We start from the raw sequence: 22,620 nt of genomic DNA on the forward strand, positions 1-22,620 counted from the left end.
AAATTTTCATAATCTCTTGATCAAATCCCAAACTCTGTCCAATTTTTCCTAGAAAAACCCACTAGTTTATTCACCATAAATGCAAATTATATAGAAACCAGTAACTAGATCATAAGATCACTCTCATTTTTTTTCTTTTGAAATAATTACAGATATTGCAAAAGAGCAATATTACAACAGAAAGCCCCTGTGTGCACTTCACCCAGACTTCCCCAGTGGTTATATATTATACAACTAGAGTACATCACCACAAGAGGGAATGGACGGGTATCTCTGTTTATCGCCGTTTATCTATCAACCCATCACCATTGTATCTATCAATCACATCACCTCTCTCATTTTCTATCACCTATCTACAGACCTCTATCATCTATCACATGGGTTGTCCAAGCCACAAGGACTGCACAGTGTCTGATTCCACAGGCATGGACACCCAGAAAAGGGAAGCCTTGATACAGAAGGGAGACTAGCAGTTGCCTGAGGCTGGCATAAGGAAGGCGGAGGGAGTGGAGAGTGAGTGCCAGTGCTTATGGACAAAAACATTCTAAAATTAGATTTTGATGATGGTTACACAATGAAAAGGAGAACATCAAAGCTGTATACTGTCACCCTACTTATTTAACTTATACGCACTGTACATCATGAGAAACATTGGGCTGGAAGGAGCACAAGCTGGAATCAAGATTGCCGGGAGAAATGTCAATAACCTCACATATGCAGATGACACCACCCTTATGGAAGAAAGTGAAGAGGAACTAAAAAGCCTCTTGATGAAAGTGAAAAAGGAGTGAAAAAGTTGGCTTAAAGCTCAACATTCAGAAAACGAAGATCATGGCATCTGGTCCCATCACTTCATAGAAAATAGATGGGGATACAGTGGAAACAGTGTCAGACTTTATTTTGGGGGGCTCCAAAATCACTGTAGATGGTGACTGCAGCCATGGAATTAAAAGACACTTACTCCTTGGAAGGAAAGTTATGACCAACCTGCTGCTGCTGCTGCTGCTAAGTCACTTCAGTCGTGTCCGACTCTGTGCAACCCCATAGACGGCAGCCAACCAGGCTCCCCTGTCCCTGGGATTCTCCAGGCAAGAACACTGGAGTGGGCTGCCATTTCCTTCTCCAATGCATGAAAGTGAAAAGTGAAAGTGAAGTCACTTCAGTCGCGTCCGACCCTTAGTGACCCCATGGACTGTAGCCTACCAGGCTCCTCCGTCCATGGGATTTTCTAGCCAAGAGTACTGGAGTCGGGTGCCATCGCCTTCTCTGATGACCAACCTAGACAGCATATTAAAAAGCAGAGACATTACTTTGCCAATAAAGGTCCGTCTAGTCAAGGCTATGGTTTTTCCAGTGGTCATGTATGGATGTGAGAGGTGGACTGTGAAGAAAGCTGAGTGCCAAAGAACTGATGCTTTGAACTGCGCTGTTGGAGAAGACTCTTGAGGGTCCCTTGGACTGCAAGGAGATCCAACCAGTCCATTCTAAAGGAGATCAGTCCTGGGTGTTCTTTGGAAGGAATGACGCTTAAGTTGAAACTCCAGTACTTTGGCCACCTCATGCAAAGAGTTGACTCATTGGAAAAGACTCTGATGCTGGGAGGGATTGGGGGCAAGAGGAAAAGGGGATGACAGAGGATGAGATGGCTGGATGGCATCACCGATTTGATGGACGTGAGTTTGAGTGAAGTCTGGGAGTTGGTGATGGACAGGGAGGCCTGGTGTGCTGCAATTCATGGGGTCGCAAAGAGTTGGACAGGACTGAGTGACTGAACTGAACTGACACAATCTTGTGAATGTAACAAAAATCTGAACCATATATAGCTGACTCCTGAACAGTTTAGGGGTTAGAGGAGCTGACCCTCTGCCCAGCCAAAAATCTGCATATAATTTACAGTCAGTCCTCCGAATCCTCAGTTCCAACTGACCATGGATCATGTAGTATTGTGTCCTCATGTGGATCAATATTTCCCCAAATAACACCACCACCAAATAAGTGACTGCAGAGTCCCAAGGCAAACCAGTAGCTTGACTCAGAGCTGTCAGTGGATTAGCCAGCAAGTGAGGACACACTGGTGATGTTTCAGCCTTAAAGGACCCTGGTCCACTCACTGGTGAAGGAAGAGCAGTCACACCACTGGGGCCCCCAGATGATTCCTGAAGTTAAAAGCTGTTTATACACCAGAACCAAAGTACTTCCTGAGGCCATAAAACTATGAGAATAAACTGCGTTGTCATACGATCCACAGTGTATACAACAACAAACGCTTGTCCTTCCTGACAGCCAGCTGCTCCTTCCCTCACCCCCTCTAGCTTCCTCCTCAGCACGCTAATGCCCGCTGCCCACCTGAAAGCAGCCTCTCCCCTTGTCTGCACTGCCCTGCTCACCGCTGCCCCTCCCTGAAGGCCCGACTCCTGGCTCGTTTCCTGTTTTGTCTCTAAGGCTGTGCAGGAACCTGACAGGTGAACCACTGTGCTTCCTCCCTACTCGGCAGGCGAAGAATCCGAGTACCAGAAAGCGGGTGCTAGCCAGAAGCCACGGAGCACAGGCGGGCACGCCGAGGCTGGCCTCCAATGCAACTCTGGCACCAGGCCGGGTCCTGAGGTCCCTGAGACAGTGCCGGGCCAAACTGTTCCAGGGGCCAGGTTCCCGGCCCCTCCTTACACAGGAGGGACTCTAGTGAAAAGTTCTAAAATCCATTTTTCAAAACTCTTTTCTCTGCTATTTGTAACACTCCCAGTGTTTTCAGGCTGTCTTCGTCCTGAAGCTACAAAGCATAAAATGCAAGAAACAGTGCTCACCACTCATAAAGATATGAGTCGACTAAGTGGTCAAGCTAAACAGGTATTTCCAAGAGTTTACCAGACCTGCTGGGTGGCGTTTCACAGGTAAAATAAGTGAAGCCCTGACTGGAGTTTTTCTACAGCTGTTTACGTCAAGCCTCACTGCTTAAAATTTACCTCACACCTTGGGCAGTATTTTCCTGAAAACAACAATTACAACAAACCCCCCAAACCATGAAACCCACCTAAATTTAAAATATTTACCCAGAGAAATATTTTGAAACAAATTACACACCTAAAACTCAACCTCCGCCCTCTGTCTTCTAAACCTATCTCCCAACAGAAACTATCGGTTCTTCCAACTTTCACATGGAAATATACTAGAGTTCAAATCTATTTTTTCCCTAAAAATAACACTGGCTTCCAGATATGATGATCAGAGCACCTTGCAGCAGCCCATCTGCTGAGAACATGAGAAACCCAGAAGAGACCCAAGTGCACGCCTACCTGAGGTCACAGGGCACTCAAGGCGTGAAGGACGAGGACACAGGGCAGAAGGCGCGCAGGGCAGTGAGGAGGCACTCTGCGGTGCCTCTCCCCCAGCGCTGTGGTACCAGAGGTTGAGAAACCCGGAGGAATGCAGCTGAGAAGCCAGATGAGCTGACAGAAACCTCACCAGACCAGGGAGACAGGAACTGGAGTTCAGGTCAGCTGAGCGACACTCTGAGCGCCCAGACCCTGGGTGGGGAGGGTGTTGGGGTTGGGAGGAGAGGCCAACTAAGCTTCCCTTCAGGCATCTGCCAAATTCCTGAACTACCGAGGGCAAGAAGCTAGTCTATAAAAAGCAAACTAGAGCTTTTGGCAGGTGTCCTGCACTGAGAAAGCACAGCCTGGACTCTGAGAGAGGCTGGAAGGGACCCGGTCAACAGGGCAGGTCCTCTTCTGTTACGGGCTCCGGTACAGCCTCCACTGTAGGGAACCCGGAGCACAGTTGGGTCCAGATCAGAGAGCACTCCTCCCTACCAACCCGCCCTCAGGCCAACTCAAACCTGCTGGGCTAAGGCGTCTGTTCCCTCTGCCTTTAGCGGTTGGGGTGCAGATCTCCGGAGGAGGGGAACAAAGATGGCTTGGGGCAGTGGCAGAGCCAGCACGGGTTCACAGCCAGTTCCCAGGACTGCCGACTGCCAGGGTACACTGTCCCACCACGGTCGTTTCACGCTACGAGACAATCTCACCCTGTGAAGCTGGGAGGAAGTGCATGTGGGAAGGTGACATTAGTCACTGGAGAATGCAGAATTATCCACAGTGACATCCCAGTTCACACACTCTATGATGACTTGCAATCAAAAAACAGAAAATAATATGTGTTTGCAGGCAGGTGCAGGAATTAGAACCTTTTTGCATTGCTGGTGAGTCTATAAAGTATTCCCACCATTATGGAAAGCAGTTTAGCAGCTCCTCCAAAAGTTAAACCCATCAATTTCACTTCTAGGTATATACCCTCCAAAACTGAACACAAGTATTCAAACAAAAATGTGAACATCAATGTTCAGAACACAACTCTTAATAGCCAAAAGACAGAAACAACCCAAAAAGTTCTTCAAAGGATGAAAGGATAAACAAAGCGGAGCATACCTGTAAAACGGAACGTTATTCAGCCATAAAATAAGAGGTATGCTATAGGGTAAGATCTTAAAACGGAGAAGGCAATGGCACCCCACTCCAGTACTCTTGCCTGGAAAATCCCATGGACGGAGGAGCCTGGTGGGCCGCAGTCCACGGGATCGCCAAGAGTCGGACAAGACTCAGCGACTTCCCTTTCACTTTTCACTTTCATGCATTGGAGAAGGCAATGGCAACCCACCCCAGTGTTCTTGCCTGGAGAATCCCAGGGACGGGGGAGCCTCGTGCGCTGCCGTCTATGGGGTCGCACAGAGTCGGAGACGACTGAAGCAACTGAGCAGCAGCAGCAGCAAGATCTTAAAAATGTTACGCTAAGTGAAAGACACAAAAGTTCACATATTGTATGATTCCATCTATATGAAACATTAAGAAAAGGTAAAATTAGAAAGACAGAAACATATGTGATGGCACAACCACGGGGAGGGTGAAATGCATCATGATTGCTAGTACAGGCTTTCTTTTGGGTGATGAAAACTTGGGGGACCAGATAGAGGTGATGGCTGCACAACACTATGAAGGTACTAAATGACCCTGAATAATTTTATGTTACTTGAAACCTTCTGCAGTAAGAATAAAAGAAATGAACTATCATGCCAGGAAAAAATAAGAATAAATCTTAAAACATATGTTGCGAAGAGAGACAGAAGCCAACCTGAAAACACTACACTGTATGATTCCAACTCCCTGAGGTACTGGAAACGGTAAAAAGGTAAGTGGCCACCAAGAAGGTCAGGGATGGGGAGGAAGGAAGACTAGCTAGAGCCTCCTCATGTAAACCCAGGGACTTTACTTAATCATGTATCACACTGTTTCAATAACTGCAACAAATGTAGCACACTAATACAAGATGCCAACTCAAGAAACTGCCTGCAGGGGGGATATGGGAACTGTATCTGCTTGACTTTTCTGTAAACCAAGTAGAGAAAACCTGTTGCTGTCCAACTTGCATTAAAGTAAGTATTAATGTGACCTTTTCAGGTAGAAAGAAAATGATCCCACACAAAAACGTGGAAATGGAAGAAGGTCCTGTCACAATTATAGAGACAAAAAATGCCTTGGAAGGAAAGTTATGACCAACCTAGACAGCATATTAAAAAGCAGAGACATTACTTTGCCAATAAAGGTCCATCTAGTCAAGGCTATGGTTTTTCCAGTGGTCATGTATGGTTGTGAGAGTTGGACTGTGAAGAAAGCTGAGGGCGAAGAATTGATGCTTTTCAACTGTGGTGTTGGAGAAGACTCTTGAGAGTCCCTTGGACTGCAAGGAGATCCAACCAGTCCATCCTAAGGGAGATCAGTCCTGGGTGTTCATTGGAAGGACTGATGCTGAAGCTGAAACTCCAATACTTTGGCCACCTGATGCAAAGAGTTGACTCACTGGAAAAGACTCTGATGCTGGGAGGGATTGGGGACAGGAGGAGAAGAGGATGACAGAGGATGAGACGGCTGAAAGGCATCACCGACTCGATGGACACGAGCTTGAGTGAACTCCAGGAGTTGGTGATGGACAGGGAGGCCTGGTGTGCTGTGATTCATGGGGTCGCAAAGAGTCAGACACGACTGAGCAACTGAACTGACTGACTGACCTTCCCCCATCTCTGATCTGTAACAGAACCTGGCATCCAGACCCGATGAGATGGTTATTTTGAGGCACTAGCCTGTCATCTTCTTCATCAGCAGGCTCCTTGAATCAAGTCTCTTTCTTGCCTCAACCCCTTGTCTCTTAGATTCACTGGCCTGTCGTTCCATGAGCAGAGTGAGCTTGGACTCAGTAAAAGGATGGTTTTGGTCACTGACTCCTATACAATGTTATGAACCTCTGTCCATGGTTCTTCAGGCACTCTTGTCTACCAGATCTAATCCCTTGAATCTATTTGTCACCTCCACTGTCACCACCCACTCCAAGGGATTTGATTTAGGTCTAGTGGTTTTCCCTACTGTCTTCAATCGTAGCCTGAATTTGGCAATAAGGAGTTCGTGATCTGAGCCACAGTCAGTGCCAAGTCTTGCTGACTGTATAGAGCTTCTCCATCTTCGGCTGCAAAGAATACAGGCTGATTTCGGTATTGACCATCTGGTGATGTCCACATGTAGAGTCGTATCTTGTGTTGCTGCAAAACGGTGTTTGCTATGACCAGTGTGTTCTCTTGACAAAACTTTGTTACCTTTGCCCTGGTTCATTTTGTACTCCAAGGCAAAACTTAACCTGTTATTCCAGGTATCTCTTGACTTCCTACTTTGCATTCCAATCCCCTACGATGAAAAGGACATCTTTTTTTGTTGTTAGTTCTAGAAGGTCTTAGAACTGATCAATTTCAGCTTCTTTGGCATCGGTGGTTGGGGCGCAGACTTGGATCACTGTGATGCTGAGTGGCTTGTCTTGGAAATGAACCATGATCATTCTGCTGTTTTTGAGACTGCACCCAAGTACTGCATTTTTGACTCTCTTGTTGACTATGAAGGCTACTCCATTTCTTCTAAGGGATTCTTGCCCACATTAGTAAATGACTAGATGAAATGATGTCTAATCCCCAGTTTCTTCCTCACCACCATCAAGAGAGGGCTGAGAACTCACAGACTTCCCAGTTCAAAGTCTGTCGCAGACCCAAAGTGCGTGCCAGTGTGGTCTGTCCCCTCGCCCTTAGGACAGGGTAACAGGCACGCTGCGGGCCTTACTGACTTCCTCTACGCAGAGCTTGGAAGAGAAGCTGCACACAGTGAGCACTAATGGATGGACCATGTCCCCCTTTTTTTGGCCATGCTGTGTGGCTTGTGCTATCTTAGTTCCCTGACCAGGGCCTGAGCCCGGGCCATGGCAGTGAAAGCATGGACTCACAACGGCTGGATGGCCAGGGAATTCCCTTTCCTCATTTTCCACCTCCTGATTTCCTCCGGGGAGCAAAGGCCTGTCCTGGGTGCTCTGGTCTTTCTACACTGTCTACACTCACTTCCTCCATTTCTCCACTTCAAGCATGATCTCAAGCACCCATCGCCTGTGAACTGAGGTATCCGGCTATGCTCCCAGGTCTCCCTTACCAGCCACTGGCTGCTGTTGGACAACTCCTCTAAGAACTCCTTTAGGGTTCTTAAACTCAACGTTTATAAGACAAGATTAACCATCTCCCAGCCTTATCCCTAGGCCTCCAAACTCCTGTTCCTACTGAATGGTTACTGGCGAAGGCCATCACGCGTCCTCCCCTAGGGGCTCAGCTGGAGCCGCCTTCCCTCCACGAGCCCAGCCCTGTATCCCTCCCTCCAGTGAGCCGTCAGGGCCAGGCGCTGCTTCCTTCCTCAGGCTCGGAGCCGGTCCCCACTCTGTCCCCTCAGTCTCCTTGGCCATCACTGCCAGATTTATCTTGCTACACGTCCAGTTTTCAAATTGGGACATGCCATCGCTTTAAATGTTTCGGTGTTTTCCTGGCGTCGTTCAGATCTGGCCCAAATGCCAGCAGCGAGAGGCCCTGCTCCACTCCTCAGCTCCCGACGCAAACACTGTAGCCCAGCTCCTCTCCCCCACCTGCACCCACAAGGCCACATGTAATTCTCAGGCACCAGGAGAACGGCAGTGAAGGGGAATAGTCACAGTACTGAACCCAAGACACAACATGAATCTGAGCCCAGAGGTCCAGTGGAGGGAAAGGCCTTCCAGAGCAGATGAGACAAAGCTGAGCCACCGCCACTGTGCTCAGCTACCCTCCTCCTGAGTATCCAAGATGGAGGGGCGCTCGTGGCTCTTCAGGAGATGGCCACGTTTCACTCCTTAGGACTCGTGTTTCCTTACGAGACAAAAAAAAAAGGACTTAGCAGATGTGATAAGTTGAGTTGATAAGCTCTTGAGTTGAGGAGCTGTCCTGCGTCCTGTGTGGGCTGTGATGCAATCACACACGTCCTCTCAGGTGGGAGCAGAGGCAGAACAGACACAGACAGAAAACAGAAAGTATGTGATGACTGGAGCAGCTGCCGGCAGTGAGGGTGAGGAGCCACGCACCCAGGAGCGCAGCTCCAGAAGCTGGGAAGGGCCTGTCAATCCCCTGGTTTCAGCCCTTGGGAACTGCTTCCAGACTTTTGGCCCCCAGAACTGTAAATGATAAATCTGTGCTGTTTTAAGCCACCAGTTTGCAGAGCTTTCTTCTGGTGGCCCCAGTCCGGGGAGCAAGTTAAGGGGGCTGCTCCCTTCCCCTCTTGCCCATCCATGATGAAACAGCCCTCAGGTAAGTCCTGCTAAGACTGTCCCTCACACACACAGCAGTGTTCATGCTTTCACTTCCCCAGTGTAAAACCACAATCAGATTCAAGCTACTAAGTAAAATCAACACTTTCTAACAGCTCCGAATAGATTTCAAAATCTATGTATATGAAAAAACATTAATTTAGCATTAATAGATCTTATGTGTTCACTTGCTATGCATGCAAGTATTTATAGCACAAATGAAATAAATTGATGATCTCAGTAGGCAGCTCACCTCAAATACATATATTGGCATCATAGGCATTACACGACAATTTATAATTGAGTGTAGAGTCCTCGTAAAACAAGCAATTAGTAGTTCACTGTTTCAACCACTCACTAGGTTTTCTGTGCAGACTCCTTGCAAACTGTTAGATGCTACAGCAGACATAAAAAGTCCCTGTCTTCAAACTCTTGATCCACAATTACAAGACTAAGCACACTTAACTGAATGATTGATATGAAGCAGTTCTGTGAGAAAACAAGAGCATCGCCCAGATGAGGAACTTTCATCTGATGCTGGTACCTCAGAACATGAGTGGCAGACTCAAAACCCAGCATTTCACACGCACTCCAGGGTAGAATTTACGGCACAAAGCAAGCTGGAGGATGTTGTCTTTCCACATCACTGGGTTTATCTTCTGCAGATCCACCGTACTCTAAGAAACCCAGAACATAACCCACTGGATGGAAACAGAAGGAAACAACTCTACATCTAATATCGGTTAAATTAAACTATCATAGTTGACCCAAAATTTTGTTGTTGTTGTTCAGCTCAGTCATGTCCGACTCTGCGACCCCATGGACTGCAACACGCCAGGCTTGCCTGTCTTTCACCATCTCCTGGAGCTTGCTCAAACTCATTCATTGAGTCAGTGATGCCATCCAACCATCCCATCCTCTGTCATCTTCTTCTCCTCCTGCCTTCAATCTTTCCCAGCATCAGGGTCTTTTACAATGAGTCAGTTCTTCGCATCAGGTGGCCAAAGTATTGGAGTTTCAGCTTCAGCGTCAGGCCTTCCAATGAATGAATATTCAGGACTGATTTCCTTTAGGATGGACTGGTTGGATCTCCTTGCTGTCCAAGGGACTCTCAAGAGTGTTCTCCAACACCACAGTTCAAAAGCATCAATTCTTCAGCACTCAGCCTTCTTCATGGTCAAACTCTCACCTCCACACATGACTACTGGAAAAACCATAGCTTTGACTAGATGGACCTTTGTCAGCAAAGGTCTCAAAGACATCTCTTTGCTTTTCAATACACTGTCTAGGTTTGTCAGAGTTTCTCTTCCAAGCAGCAAGCGCCTTTTAATTTCATGGCTGCAGTCACTGTCCATAGTGATTTTGGAACACAAGAAAATAAAGTCTGTCACTGTCTTCATCCCCCCATTCGCCACTAACTGACAGGACCAGATATCATGATCTTAGTTTTTTGAATGTTGAGTTTTAAGCCAGTTTTATCACTCTCCTCTTTCATCTTCACCAAGTTCCTCTTCACTTTCTGCCATTAGGGTGGTGTCATCTGCGTATCTGAGGTTATTGATATGCAGTTTCAAACCCCCACTTTAGTCCCCAACCAACACTTACTCACAAGAGGAAGGAAATGAGCACATGAATTTAAAGGTTTTGCGTGACAGTCTCCTAATGGAACGAGCCACAGCCATCTGCTGTGTCAGGGCGGCTGCTACAGCAGAGCAAGAGCAACCACAGCCTCAGGCAGGAGACGGGGACAGAGGACGACACGGGGACAGAGGACGACACGGGGACAGAGGACAGGCGGCTCCGTGGACTGAGTCTGAGCAAGCTCCAGGAGATGGTGAAGGGCAGGGAAGCCTGGCATTCTGCAGCGTTCATGGGGTCACAAAGAGTTGGACACGACTGAGGGACTGAACAGCAGCAGGACAGAATTTAAGGAAGAGGCAGCGAGGATGAGGGGTAACAACACTGGCTCCTTGGATATTACTTTAGGATGTTCAGAGACAAAAGAGAAAGAAAATACAAGGAGTATTTTCAAGTGCAACTCATAACAAAGCATTATGGTAGATAAACTCTTAGCAACAAAACAAACAACCCCAGTGAAACAGAAACTAACAGAAGCTCTGTCATTTGCCTGCTCCAGCTGAAGTGGGGGAGGCAGTGGCAAGGTGAGAGACGCCCTCAGGCAGCAGGAAGCTGGAGGTTAACAGCCGACAGTTAAAAGGAGGCATCAGCACGGGATTCCTAACCCTAAGGGACCTCCAGCTACCCTGCCAGCCCTGCTGCTGCTGCTAAGTCGCTTCAGTCGTGTCTGACTCTGTGCGACCCCATAGACGGCAGCCCACCAGGCTCCCTCGTCCCTGGGATTCTCCAGGCAGGAACACTGGAGTGGGTTGCCATTTAGCCCTGGGCCTTCCTTATTCCAGCCTCAAGACCACAACACACAAGCCGAGGCTCCTGTCAGTGCCCACCTAATGATAAGGGCACTAAGGTTCTGAAAGCAGTGCTGACCTGTCAGAGAGCACAGAGCTGGGAGTGGGTGGGCCTCAGACAGGAACCCACGTGGGTCAGACCAAGCCTGCTTCTCGAGTGTGTGCCCCAGCGGCAACACCGTCACGTGTGACACAGGTCCCTGAGGGTGACCCACAACACTCAGTGCCCAAGGACTGCCAGGTAACACTGACGACGCCAGTCACACAGCTGGCTATTTTCAGACAAGATCAAGGACAATGCAGTGAGCCCTCTCAGCCATTTCCAAACAACTATCCCTATACCATGCTACAAAAAGCAATGACTTGGCTTACCCAACTCTCACTTGCCAACACAGCACAGAGGAAGAAAAGCCCTTCAAAGAGTGACTGCGTGGGAGCACTCTCTTCTTCTAAAGGTTATTTACATAAGAGGGGATCTGGATAAATCTACTGTGCTTATTTTAACATCACACTATTCAAAAACAAACACTGCCCTCTAAAGCTAGACTTCTGCTTATAAAATTACTATGCTACTCTTAGGAGTTCAAAAATAGTTCATATATCCTGGACAGATTACATGAATGGCTCACACGAACCATCTTTTGTAACGTGAAAAGGTAAAAAATTAAATATCTCAAATTCTAGTTTTACCTTTTCTTAACCTTCAGTAACTAACAATCTCATTTTTGGAATCTGTACATGAGACAACCTAAATAAAGCATGGCACTCCCATAAACAAGACACTACTGCAAAAACCAGCCATGTTTCTGAAGAATAATGACATAATGTTCACACCATAATGCTTAGTGAAGGCAAATACAACACACACATACATCCATGTACCTCCAATCATGTCAATACTAAAGACTCAGAAAATCACCAAAACATTAATAATGGCTACCACTGGTTAGGAGGACAGTAGGTAACTGTTTTCCTTTTATTCTTCTGCAAAGCTTGAAATGTTCTACAATGAGTATGTATTCTCATACCAGAAAAACATGTTTTTAAAACTTGTCTAGCCATAATATAAAGGGCTTCCCTGAATCTGCCTGCCAATGCAAGAGACTCAAGAGACACAGGTTTGATCCCTGGGTCAGGAAGATCTCCTGGAGGAGGAAAGAGCAGCCCACTTCAGTATTCTTGCCTGGGAAATCCATGGACAGAGGAACCTGGCAAGCCACAGTTAGTCCACGGGGTTGCCAAGAGTCAGACATGACTGAGCCACTGAGCACACAGCCATAATAAAAGACATACAAGACAACATATTCATTGAAAGTAGAAAGATAAAGTTCACTACATGACTGAACAAAGAAAAGAACTTCAAGCTCAACTTCAATGACATTTTTGGAAATAATAAAAAAAGAAAGAATAATAAACACTTTCATATTAGTATTTCCACATCTGCCATTTGTGCGGTTATCACTAATTCTCAAGTATAGTCACCAGGTACGACGACGACGTCCTTTAAAAAACAGAGTCACCGCTGCTGACAGTGCCATCACTCTGATGTTCTCCTCTGCACATCCTGCTGTAATCCACTTAATAGACACAGAGATTGAACTACGGGTCTCAGAGGCATCCACTATGAGTGATCACAAGACTGCCTTTCCCAAAATAGGCATAGACAGGACAACATAACATTGAAGTTATATGCACAGCTAGCTGTATCTACAAACCCTAGAAGAAAGGGTTTAATCCTTATCAATAAAATCTTTTACAATACACTGATTTAAAGAGATGCTGCTGCTGCTGCTAAGTTGCTTCAGTCGTGTCCGACTCTGTGCAACACCATAGATAGCAGCCCACCAGGCTCCCCCATCCCTGGGATTCTCTAGGCTCTGGAGAACACTGGAGTGGGTTGCCATTTCCTTCTCCCATGCATGAAAGTGAAGTCGCTCAGTCGTGTCCAACTCTTCGGGACCCCAGGGACTGTAGCCTACCAGGCTCCTCTGTCCATGGGATTTTCTAGGCAAGAGTACTGGAGTGGGTTGCCATTGCCTTCTCCTTTAAAGAGATGAGCTATTACTTAAATGCACAAAATGCTCTAAAAGGCAGACTCTTTTAAAAAAATGAACATATCATTTCACTAACTGAAAGATCTAATAAAGGTTTGCCTTTCTTTTTCCACATGAATAATGTTTTAATACACTTTTTTGATTTAAGAAAAATGAGTATTATTTTTATTTTTTAAAAAAGAAAAAACTGCTAGTGCACACTAAAATTAGGATTATTCCTGGATTTATGTTATTATTAGCTATAAATTTCTGAGTTTAAGGCCTTGTCTTACTTATTACCTAGCACAGTACATGGAACATAGCAAAGGTTTAATAAATTCTGGCTCAGTGAACAGATGAATCAATAAAAGCTCATTTTTGATTCCTGCACTTAAGCTAGGCTTGTTACTTAAAATATCATCTACTCTAGGAAAAATTCACCAAAATAGAATAGTTTCCTTTTAAAAAAACTTACAAGACTTTTTTTTTTTTTTAAAAAACAGTTAAGCAGGGGAAAAAATGAAGCAAAACCACTGACAGGGAGAAAGACCATGAAAAAACTTGTGAATCAAACATGTTAAATGGAAAAATGCCATGCAAGACAACTACAGACACTATTTATACAAGAACTGTGCCCCACCCAGTTCCAAAAGAACACAAGGTGACTCAGTGTTTACAGCACAATAAGGTCCTTAGGAGTGAAAGCGAGCAGAGCTTGAGGGAAGGCGGGCGGGCACCTCCAGCAGCCCCTCCAGGCTGAGCGACCCAGCGGCAGCGTGGCGCTAAGTGTTCCGGAGCCAGGGCAGGAGATCTCCCGCACTACGCAGGGTTCCCGTGTTCTGACCTCACGAGCCTGGTTCTGAACACATCGCCCAGCCCCCCTGAGACACGGGGGTGCTGCCTGACAGGTGGCCCAGTCCCCAGTTTGAGCACCTCCGCTCCTCACCCCTGGGCCTGGATGACAGTTCCCACCTTACTTACAACCCTCCCCCGCCTGAACCCCCACCAAGGAAAAGCCCAGGGATCCACTGTGCTGTCCTACTGGGCTCTGACACTTGACACCTCCACCCTGAGACACGCCTGATTTTGCTGTTCCCACTTATTCTTCTGTCCTTTAGGGTGTCTATACGCACACCTTCCCCCACAAACCACTTTCTGACCATGAGGGCACTCTTCAGCCATCACACCCCACCTCGTAGCTGCCTGGAGTAAGTACACACAGGAAGGGAAGGTGATCTCTAACACGACTGTAGATAGTGGGTCCTTAGATCTTTAAACGAAGAAGGAAAATTAATCCGACAGTGTTGGCATGGAAACCAAAAAAGATAATAAATTAACAAAACATAACAAAATTCAAGAGTCTACAAACAGTACATTCATTCTAAAATCATGCTATGAAGAATTCCCTGGTGGTCCAATGGTTAAGACTCCACATTTCCAGGACTTCCCTGGCGGCTCAGTAGTGAAGAATCCACCTGCCAATGTAGGACACAGGGGTTAGATCCCTGGTCCAGGAAGATCCCACATGCTGTGGCGCAACTAAGCCCCTGTACCCCAACTATTGAGCCTGTGCTCTAGAGCCCGCGAACCACAACTATTGAGCCCTCACGCCGCCAACTACTAAAGCCCAAGTGCCCTAGAACACACGATCAGCAAGAGAAGCCACCACGATAAGAAGGCAGAGCACCGCAACTGGAGGGTAGTCCTCGCTTGCTGCCACAGGAGAAAAGCCCATGCAATACTGAAGACCCAACACAGCCAAACAATAAATTACATAAATATAAAAAATTACATCTATATAAAAACTTCTCACTTCCACTCCAGGAAGTACAGGTTCTAGCCCTGGTAGAGAAACGAAGATACTGCATGCCACATGCTGGTGACCCAAATAAACAAATAAATTAATTAAAATTTTAAAAAAATAGTGGGCCTTAAAAAAATAAAATCATGCTATGATAATGTCAGTGTTAGTTGCTCAGACATGTCTGACTCTTTGCGATCCCATGGGCTGTACCCCGCCAGGCTCCTCCATCCATGGGACTTCCCAGGCAAGAATACTGCAGTGGGTTGCTATCTCCTTTCCCAGGGAATCTTCCCAACCCAGGGATCAAACCTGGGTCTCCTGCACTGCAGACAAATTCCTTACAGTCTGAGTCACCAGGGAAGCCCTATGATAGAATATATCTTATAAAAAACAAACCAATTTACCAGCTAGATTTCTCAAATACACACTGTAATTACGTATCATTACCTTGAATTAAAGTTAAGAGTTTAGAATAACTCATACAGAACTCCCTACACACACACACATTTAGGATATTTACATCTTTGAAGTAAAATCTCTATTTGTTCATTTAGCCAATGTAGCAGCAATGCTTAAAGTAACATCTGTTGTTGTTTAGTCACTAAGTTGTGTCAGATTCTCTGTCCGTGGGCAAGAATACTGGAGTGGGTTGCCATTTCCTTCTCCAGGGGATCTTCAAGAACCAGGGATCAAACCCACATCCCTATATTCTTTACCAGGTGGATTCTTTACCACTGAACCATAGGGAAGTAGAAAGTAACATTAGGTTTAAGGTAATAATATTTATGGAGTTACTTTTTTCATTCATAAGCCCTCCTCGTTCATTAAATATTCTTTATAAATTACTCCAAATTTACATCGAAACAATAATTTTAAAAAGGTATAACAGCTTTAGTTGGAATTCCATAAGCAAGGTGGTTTGTGTGGCTTACTCTGTACTATAACTAATCACCTGTTTCACTTATTTTTAAAAGAAATTTAATGTCTATAATATTTTTCAATAGCACTATTGACAAGTAATTCACATACCATAAAATTCACTCATTTAACGTCTACAATTCAGTCGTTTTTAATCTATTTTCAACATCTGTGATATCATTCAAGGTTAAATGTCGCAACTAGTATAGAAATCATGAAAACTCACAAAGAATATAGTAAGAAGTTCACCAGGCCTAAGGAGAACACTAAGTGACTAGTCAGTTGTTGATAATTGTTTCTTCACAGGACCAAGATCTATATTTTACACAAATATTTAATATAACTTAATACAACATATATTAACTAAATATAACTTAATATAATTACATATATTTTCAATTCCTGTATCTGTTTAATTATTTACAGTTTAGTCCTAGCTCTACATTCTCCGATCTTGAAATATAAAGTGAGGCTAATATATTCACCTGAAGCAGAAAACCCAGAGCACACAACCTGATGTATGCATAGATCCTGAATGTGAATAGGTATTTACTGCTTTACGTCCGGCACCGTGGGGCCTTCTGCTCTAACTTCATGAAGCACTTGGCACAACAGTGAGCTGCCGGTGACTACAGCAGTAGCGGGTGCAGAAAGGAAACCCGAAGAGTATCCACATCTCTTTCATAGCTTTGAGGAGGTCCCAACATTTTCTCCAAGCACTTAATTGGTCTAGGGTCTAAAGTTGCAACTGCAGTTTAAAATAGCTAAACTCTGGGACCTGATGTAGTTACAAGTCTGTTAACGAGTCTTCACAAAACTTTTTAATAGGATAAGTCAATGATTAACACTGAGAATAAAAGTATTTGCCGTTCCTTTACATAAGACCAAACTTTGTACACATAATAAATTTTGGCTAGACTTAAAATTCTCCTGAACTTCCCAGAAGAACCACAGGAAGAAAGCTCTCCCTAAAGAAAAGCTAGTGCATAACAGTAAAAACAGCAGAACACATAAGCTGACGGTGCTTTAAATCTCAATCATCAAGGTGTAAGAAGCATAGAAGACCAATAGTCATTTACAGCAGGTTTGGGTTTCTAATTATTTGCTGCCATAGAATCAACATTAATTGGCAGCAGTGAAAACGGAAAAAGGGCAGACTTCACATCAAGTTCTACTTTTTCAAATAAACAAAAATCGTAGTGGAAAACCATCTTTACGCATCTCTATGAAAAACTCTTCAAGAATTTTCTTCAACCATAGTCTAATTTTACAGGGCTCAATTGACAAGGGACAACCACAGGGACAACAAAAAGGCCAGTCCTCAATCTGTCAACTCAGACTTACCAGGTGATTTCCCTGTTGATGAAAAAAGAGAGTAAAGAAATGAATAGTACTGTGGTTCATTAAAGCTGTAAGATCAAAGTCTTACAGAATTGTCACATGTTAAATGAGAGCCGTTTTTCATATCCTCCTAATAGCCTTGATTTGAAATAGTATATACACTTTTCTCAAAGTATTCATATTTGTTTATCAGCCAACATAAATTTTTACTTTACTAAATAAAAAGAAGAAAAATTGTGAGTAAACATATTCAAAAGTGAAGCTAGGAAGTGAGTACCACATTACTTCATGTTTTCCTCTGCTTCTACCCTGCTGTGAATCACAGCTGTCAATGACCCACTATGAAATCTGCACAAACACATCTTGTTCAAAGCAAAATACCAACCAGAAGAACCTAAGTTTGTACAGTAAAAATCAAAGAACTACTAATACAGAAATCTTAACTCTTCTTATATATGAACGATTTCTATTGCTGATTTATTCCCTAGCTATAACAGAACAGCAGGTCCACTTCTAGGCAGTGTAATTTACTGGCTTTATTAGGAAAATAACACATGGGTATTACAATAAAAAAGGTATTAAAACATCTTCCTCAAACCTCAGACTCCTAGGCTTTTCTTGGATATGATCACAATCAAATTTTGTGTGAATTCTCACAGCAGTTTTCTAAGCAATACAGGCGTGTTTAAGTGTATATACATGTAATGTGAGCGCAAATACAAATTTGATGAACAAGTGAAAAGCTGTGTGAAAAATAGAAATTCCATACTTTACGAGATGAACACCAAGGTTCATCAGTTTAAGTCACACTGAGGAAAATCCAAGAAAGGAATCTTTGGCTAATCACCCTTTTCTTCTGTTAATAAAATAATAACAATTTGTCATGTCCTTCAATATGGTAACAAACATACCTCTTAATTTACTGTTAAAACAGCATGCATTTCACAACTTTCACAAGCACTGATGTTAGCCAACTGCCCCATAACCAACTATCTATGAATGTCAACAGCCCCAATTCCTGTGACTCTCGACCCTGATTATGTCTACTGTTTGGGTAATGTCCCTATGCTATGCTATGCTATGCTAAGTCACTTCAGTTGTGTCCGACTCTGTGCGACCCCATAGACGGCAGCCCACCAGGCTCCCCCGTCCCTGGGATTCTCCAGGCAAGAACACTGGAGTGGGTTGCCATTTCCTTCTCCAATGCATGAAAGTGAAAAGTGAAAGTGAAGTCGCTCAGTCGTGTCCGACTCTTAGCGACCCCATGGATTGCAGCCTAACAGGCTCCTCTGTCCATGGGATTTTCCAAGCAAGAGTACTGGAGTGGGGTGCCATTAATGTTCCTACTCACTGTTTTTGGTTACTTTCTGTAATCATTTAATTTGGTGTAACATAAGACACAAGATGCCGCTTGAAAGTCCTTCTGCCTTTCCAAAAAGTGCATCTCTGTTCTTGGCTTTTCACACCTGGGTTTCTACACTTCACTCCTCTTTGCTGCTACTGGCGAAAAGCTACACCACACTACTTATTCTGATTCTTCCAAATACTACTGTGCACACATCCACCATGTATTGATAGAATTTTAAATTCCCAAAGTCCCTGACTGTGAGATTCTTACTACAATTGCTATTTGTCCTCACAGGTAGTAGCCATTAGGTTAGGTTCCTCCTGACCCTGGGCACTCCAGCTTTGCAACCTGTCTGCCTGTGTCATGTACTCCATGACAAATGTCTTATGACTGGAAACAGGGATCACACGCCAAGTCCTTTTCTCCGCTAACAGAAAACGACCCTTCTGAAAGTCACTGGCTGGCCATTTCCCCATGAAGTTTACATCAAGCCTAACATGAGCATCATTTATCTTAAAATAAGCACTATTTCCTGTTGCCTGAAACTGCGACACCAACTTATGGCTAAGAAAGCAGGAGGAAGCCAACTCGATTGGTTTCCACATTGCATAAATAAATTATGAGAATTGCTGGGTGTAAACATAATCAATACCAGGACTCTTTCCATTAGTGCAACTCTTCCAAAACTTCCTGCCCCCACCCACCTAAAATTCACCTCGGATTCAAGTCTACCCTACATAAAAGCTACTCAGCTCATAACGTTACTTCCAAAGATGTGAAAACAAACCTCCAATTATCGTAACATCAGAGGACCTTTTGGCGGACCCCCCACTGCTCAACTGTGTCAGAAACAACCGAGAAACGGCTGAGGCGTCTCAGCGGAGGAGGAAACCGCCCTTCCCCGCTCACCGCTGGCCGCCTTCTCCGCAGCAGAGAAGCGAGCGGCGTCCAGGCCCGCGGAGCGCACCAGGCGCCCCGAGCTCACATTCCAGCGGCGGGAGTCGCGGCACCGCGCGGGGAGGCCCGGCGACGTGGCCGCGGGAGGAGCGCGCGGGGCGCGCCTCACCTGCGCTCGGGACCCGCCCGCGCGGAGAGGGGAAGGCGCCCACCCGCGGGGTCTGCGGGCCGGGGTGGGGGCCCGGCGACAGCGGCGGCGACCCCCGATTTACCCGGCTCGGACAGACGCCAGCGCCCGGGGCTCAGAACGCCCCAGGTGGGAGGGGTCGAGGAATGAGGGGACCCCAGACCCGGGAGGGGCGGGGACGAGCCCGGACTTCCGACCGGGCGGGCGGCCAGCGCCAGGACCCGGGTCGCGGCGGGCAGGGACCCTGACTCGGGCGGGGTCCGGTCGGGTGGGGCGAGGACACGCAGGAACCCCTGACGGGGCGGGTGGGAACCCCGACCAGGCGGAGTAGTGGCGGGCGGAGACCCCTGACCCAGCGGGCAGGCGGGGTCAGGGCGGGTGGGGACCCGACCCGGGCCGGGTAGTGGTGGGTCGGTACTCCCGAAGGGCTTTCCCGGCCGGGCGGGCAGGCGGGGTCAAGGGCCGGGACCGTGGCGGGCGGGCATCCCTGGTCTGACCTGGGCCAGAGTAAAGGTAGGCGAGGACCTCCCAGACCGAGTGGGAAGGCGGGGTCAGAGCGGGCCCGGGGCCCCTGACCCTGACCAGCGGAGGCCGGCAGGGCTGGTCAGGTCCGGGGGCGGGCCGGGGTCCGCGGCGCCCACTCACCCAGGCCGGCAAGTCGCAGGCGCGCACCCCTAGGCGCACGGCGCGCTCCTCGTCCTCCAGTAACGCCAGCGCGCGGCACAGGCGGGTGGCCTTAAGGCCGCGGCTCCTGCGGCACCACACGAGCAGCCCGAGCGCCAGCAGCACCCAGCTGAAGCTCAGGCCCAGGTAGCCCAGCGCGTACACCGGCAACAACAGCGCGAAGCTGCGCGCCAGCTGTGCCAGCAGCCCTGCCACGTCCACGCTCAGCGCCGCGCCGGGGGGCTCTGCCCCGGAGGCGCCCACCTCGGGGCCCGGAGCCCTGGAGCCGCTCATGGCCCCGCCGCGTACCGCTCCCCTCGGTTCCCGGCCGAGGCGCCTCAGCCCGCGCTGCAGCGCCCCTCTGAGGGGACGGCGTAGCCGCCCGACCCACCCGCCCGCGCTTCCGCCCGCGGCGCCGTGTGACGTCAGCACGCAGGGCGGTGGCGGTGGCGGAGAGGAGCGGAGGTGTTCCACTGCGGCAGCCGGGTGTGGCCCCAGGCCTGGGTGCGGCCCAACGCGGGGTGGGCCCGGCCCGCGAGGGACGTCATCCCACAAGGCCCGCCAGCGCCGCGGTGGCGGGGGGTTGGGCGGGGCTGGCTGGTGTGTGGCTTCTTGGCGCGGGTGGGCGGGGCGCCTCTGACGCTGGGGGGGCCGGGCCCGGCGTGGGTGTCGCCTCACAGGCTTGAGAGAGCGCCCCTGAGGCGAGGTGGGCGGTGCTTTGTGACGTCATCACGGACTGGCGGGGCGCCTCTGACACTGGGGGGAGCTGGGCTCGGCGTGGGTGTCGCCTCACAGGCTTGAGAGCGCGCGCCTGAAGCGGAGTGGGCGGTGCTTTGTGACGCCATCACGGATGGGCGGGGCGCCCTTGAGGCGTGGCGGGCGGGTTTTGCGTGAAAGTTGCGGCGCGGAACGATCAGCCAGCCGGCTTCCGTGTTCGCCGAAGGGGCTCCGCTCTCCCAGTCACCTGGGCCGCGCTTCGCGCCGGGATACTGCGGAAGGAGAAGCCCACGCTCCTGAGTTTGCGGGTCCTGACCGCCCACAGCCGACGGACGATTTCCTGACGGAATTCTCTCCGCGGCCCTGGAGACGAGGGAGCTTGGATAGGCCGCTTTGTGCGCGAAGGCGGGACTTCTTCTCGCCCGCGGGATCGCGGGGACCCGACAGCCGCCCTCAGCAGGATTTCCGACGAGCGCCCGTGTTTCCTGAATACCTTCGCTAGCAGGACAAACCGCTCTTGATCGCTCTGTTTCCCCTTAAACTCAATCAGGGTAATTATATTTGCACTCTAGTCTCCTTAAAGCCAAACAGTTGCAGAGGACAGCCTAAGTAAGTTTTTAAAGCATATCAAGTGGTTTCGAAGGATATTTTAATTCAATTTCTGGCAGCCTTGAATGATCACCTTTAGGAGGGACAGAGCCTATTGGACATGGAACAACAGACTGGTTCCAAATCAGGAAAGGAGTACGTCAAGGCTGTATATTGTCACCCTGCTTATTTAACTTATGTACAGAGTACATCATGAAAAATGCTGGGCTGGCTGAATTAGAAGCTGGAATCAAGAATGCCAAGAGAAATACCAATAATCTCAGATATGCAAATGACACCACCCTTAGGGCAGAAAGTGAAGAGAAACTAAAGAGCCTCTTGATGAAAGAGGAGAGTGAAAAAGCTGGCTTAAAACTCAGCATTCAAAAAGCTAAGATCATACCATCCGGTCCCAACACTAAATGGCAAGTAGATGAGGAAACAATGGAAACAGTGACAGATTTTGTTTTCTTGGGCTCCAGAATCATTGCAGATGGTGACCGCAAACCATGAAGTTAAAAGATGCTTGCTCCTTGAATAAAACGTATGACAAACCTAGACAGCATATTAAAAAGCAGCGACATTACTTTGTAACACAGGTTCGTATGGTCAAAGCTATGGTTTTTCCAGTAGTTATGTATGGATATGAGAGTTGAACCATAAAGAAGAATGAGCACCAAGGAATCGATGCTTTTGAACTGTGGTGTTGGAGAAGACTCTTGAGAGTCCCTTGGAGAGCAAGGAGATCCAACCAGTCCACATCCTAAAGGAATATTCATTGGAAGGACTGATGCCGAAGCTGAAACTCCTGTACTTTGACCACCTGATGTGAAGAACTGACTCATTTGGAAAGACTGATGCTGGGAAAGATTGAAGGTGGGAGGAGAAGGGGCTGAGAGAGGATGAGGTGATTGGATGGCATCACCGACTCAATGGACATGAGTTTGAATAAACTCCGGGAGTTGATGATGGACAGGGAAGCCTGGTGTGCTGCAGTCCATGGGGTCACAGAGAGTCAGACA

General features: G+C 47.4%; 1 protein-coding gene across 6 annotated transcripts in view; it reads right to left on the reverse strand.

Moving 5' to 3' along the window:
• ESYT2 (extended synaptotagmin 2) overlaps positions 1-20,711 on the reverse strand; it is a 78,713-nt gene extending 58,002 nt beyond the window's left edge. The window contains exon 1 of one of the 6 annotated variants that reach the window (XM_070369005.1): positions 20,276-20,711. In XM_070369005.1, coding sequence (XP_070225106.1) covers positions 20,276-20,587 — 312 coding nt within the window. In that variant the 5' untranslated portion in view covers positions 20,588-20,711. The remainder of the gene's footprint in view (positions 1-20,275) is intronic. The other 5 variants (XM_070369006.1, XM_070369003.1, XM_070369009.1 and 2 more) reach the window with 5 other exon arrangements.
• Between the last annotated feature and the right edge of the window lie 1,909 nt (positions 20,712-22,620).

This window comes from Bos mutus, chromosome 4, assembly GCF_027580195.1.
Source record: "Bos mutus isolate GX-2022 chromosome 4, NWIPB_WYAK_1.1, whole genome shotgun sequence".
Lineage (NCBI taxonomy): Eukaryota > Metazoa > Chordata > Mammalia > Artiodactyla > Bovidae > Bos > Bos mutus.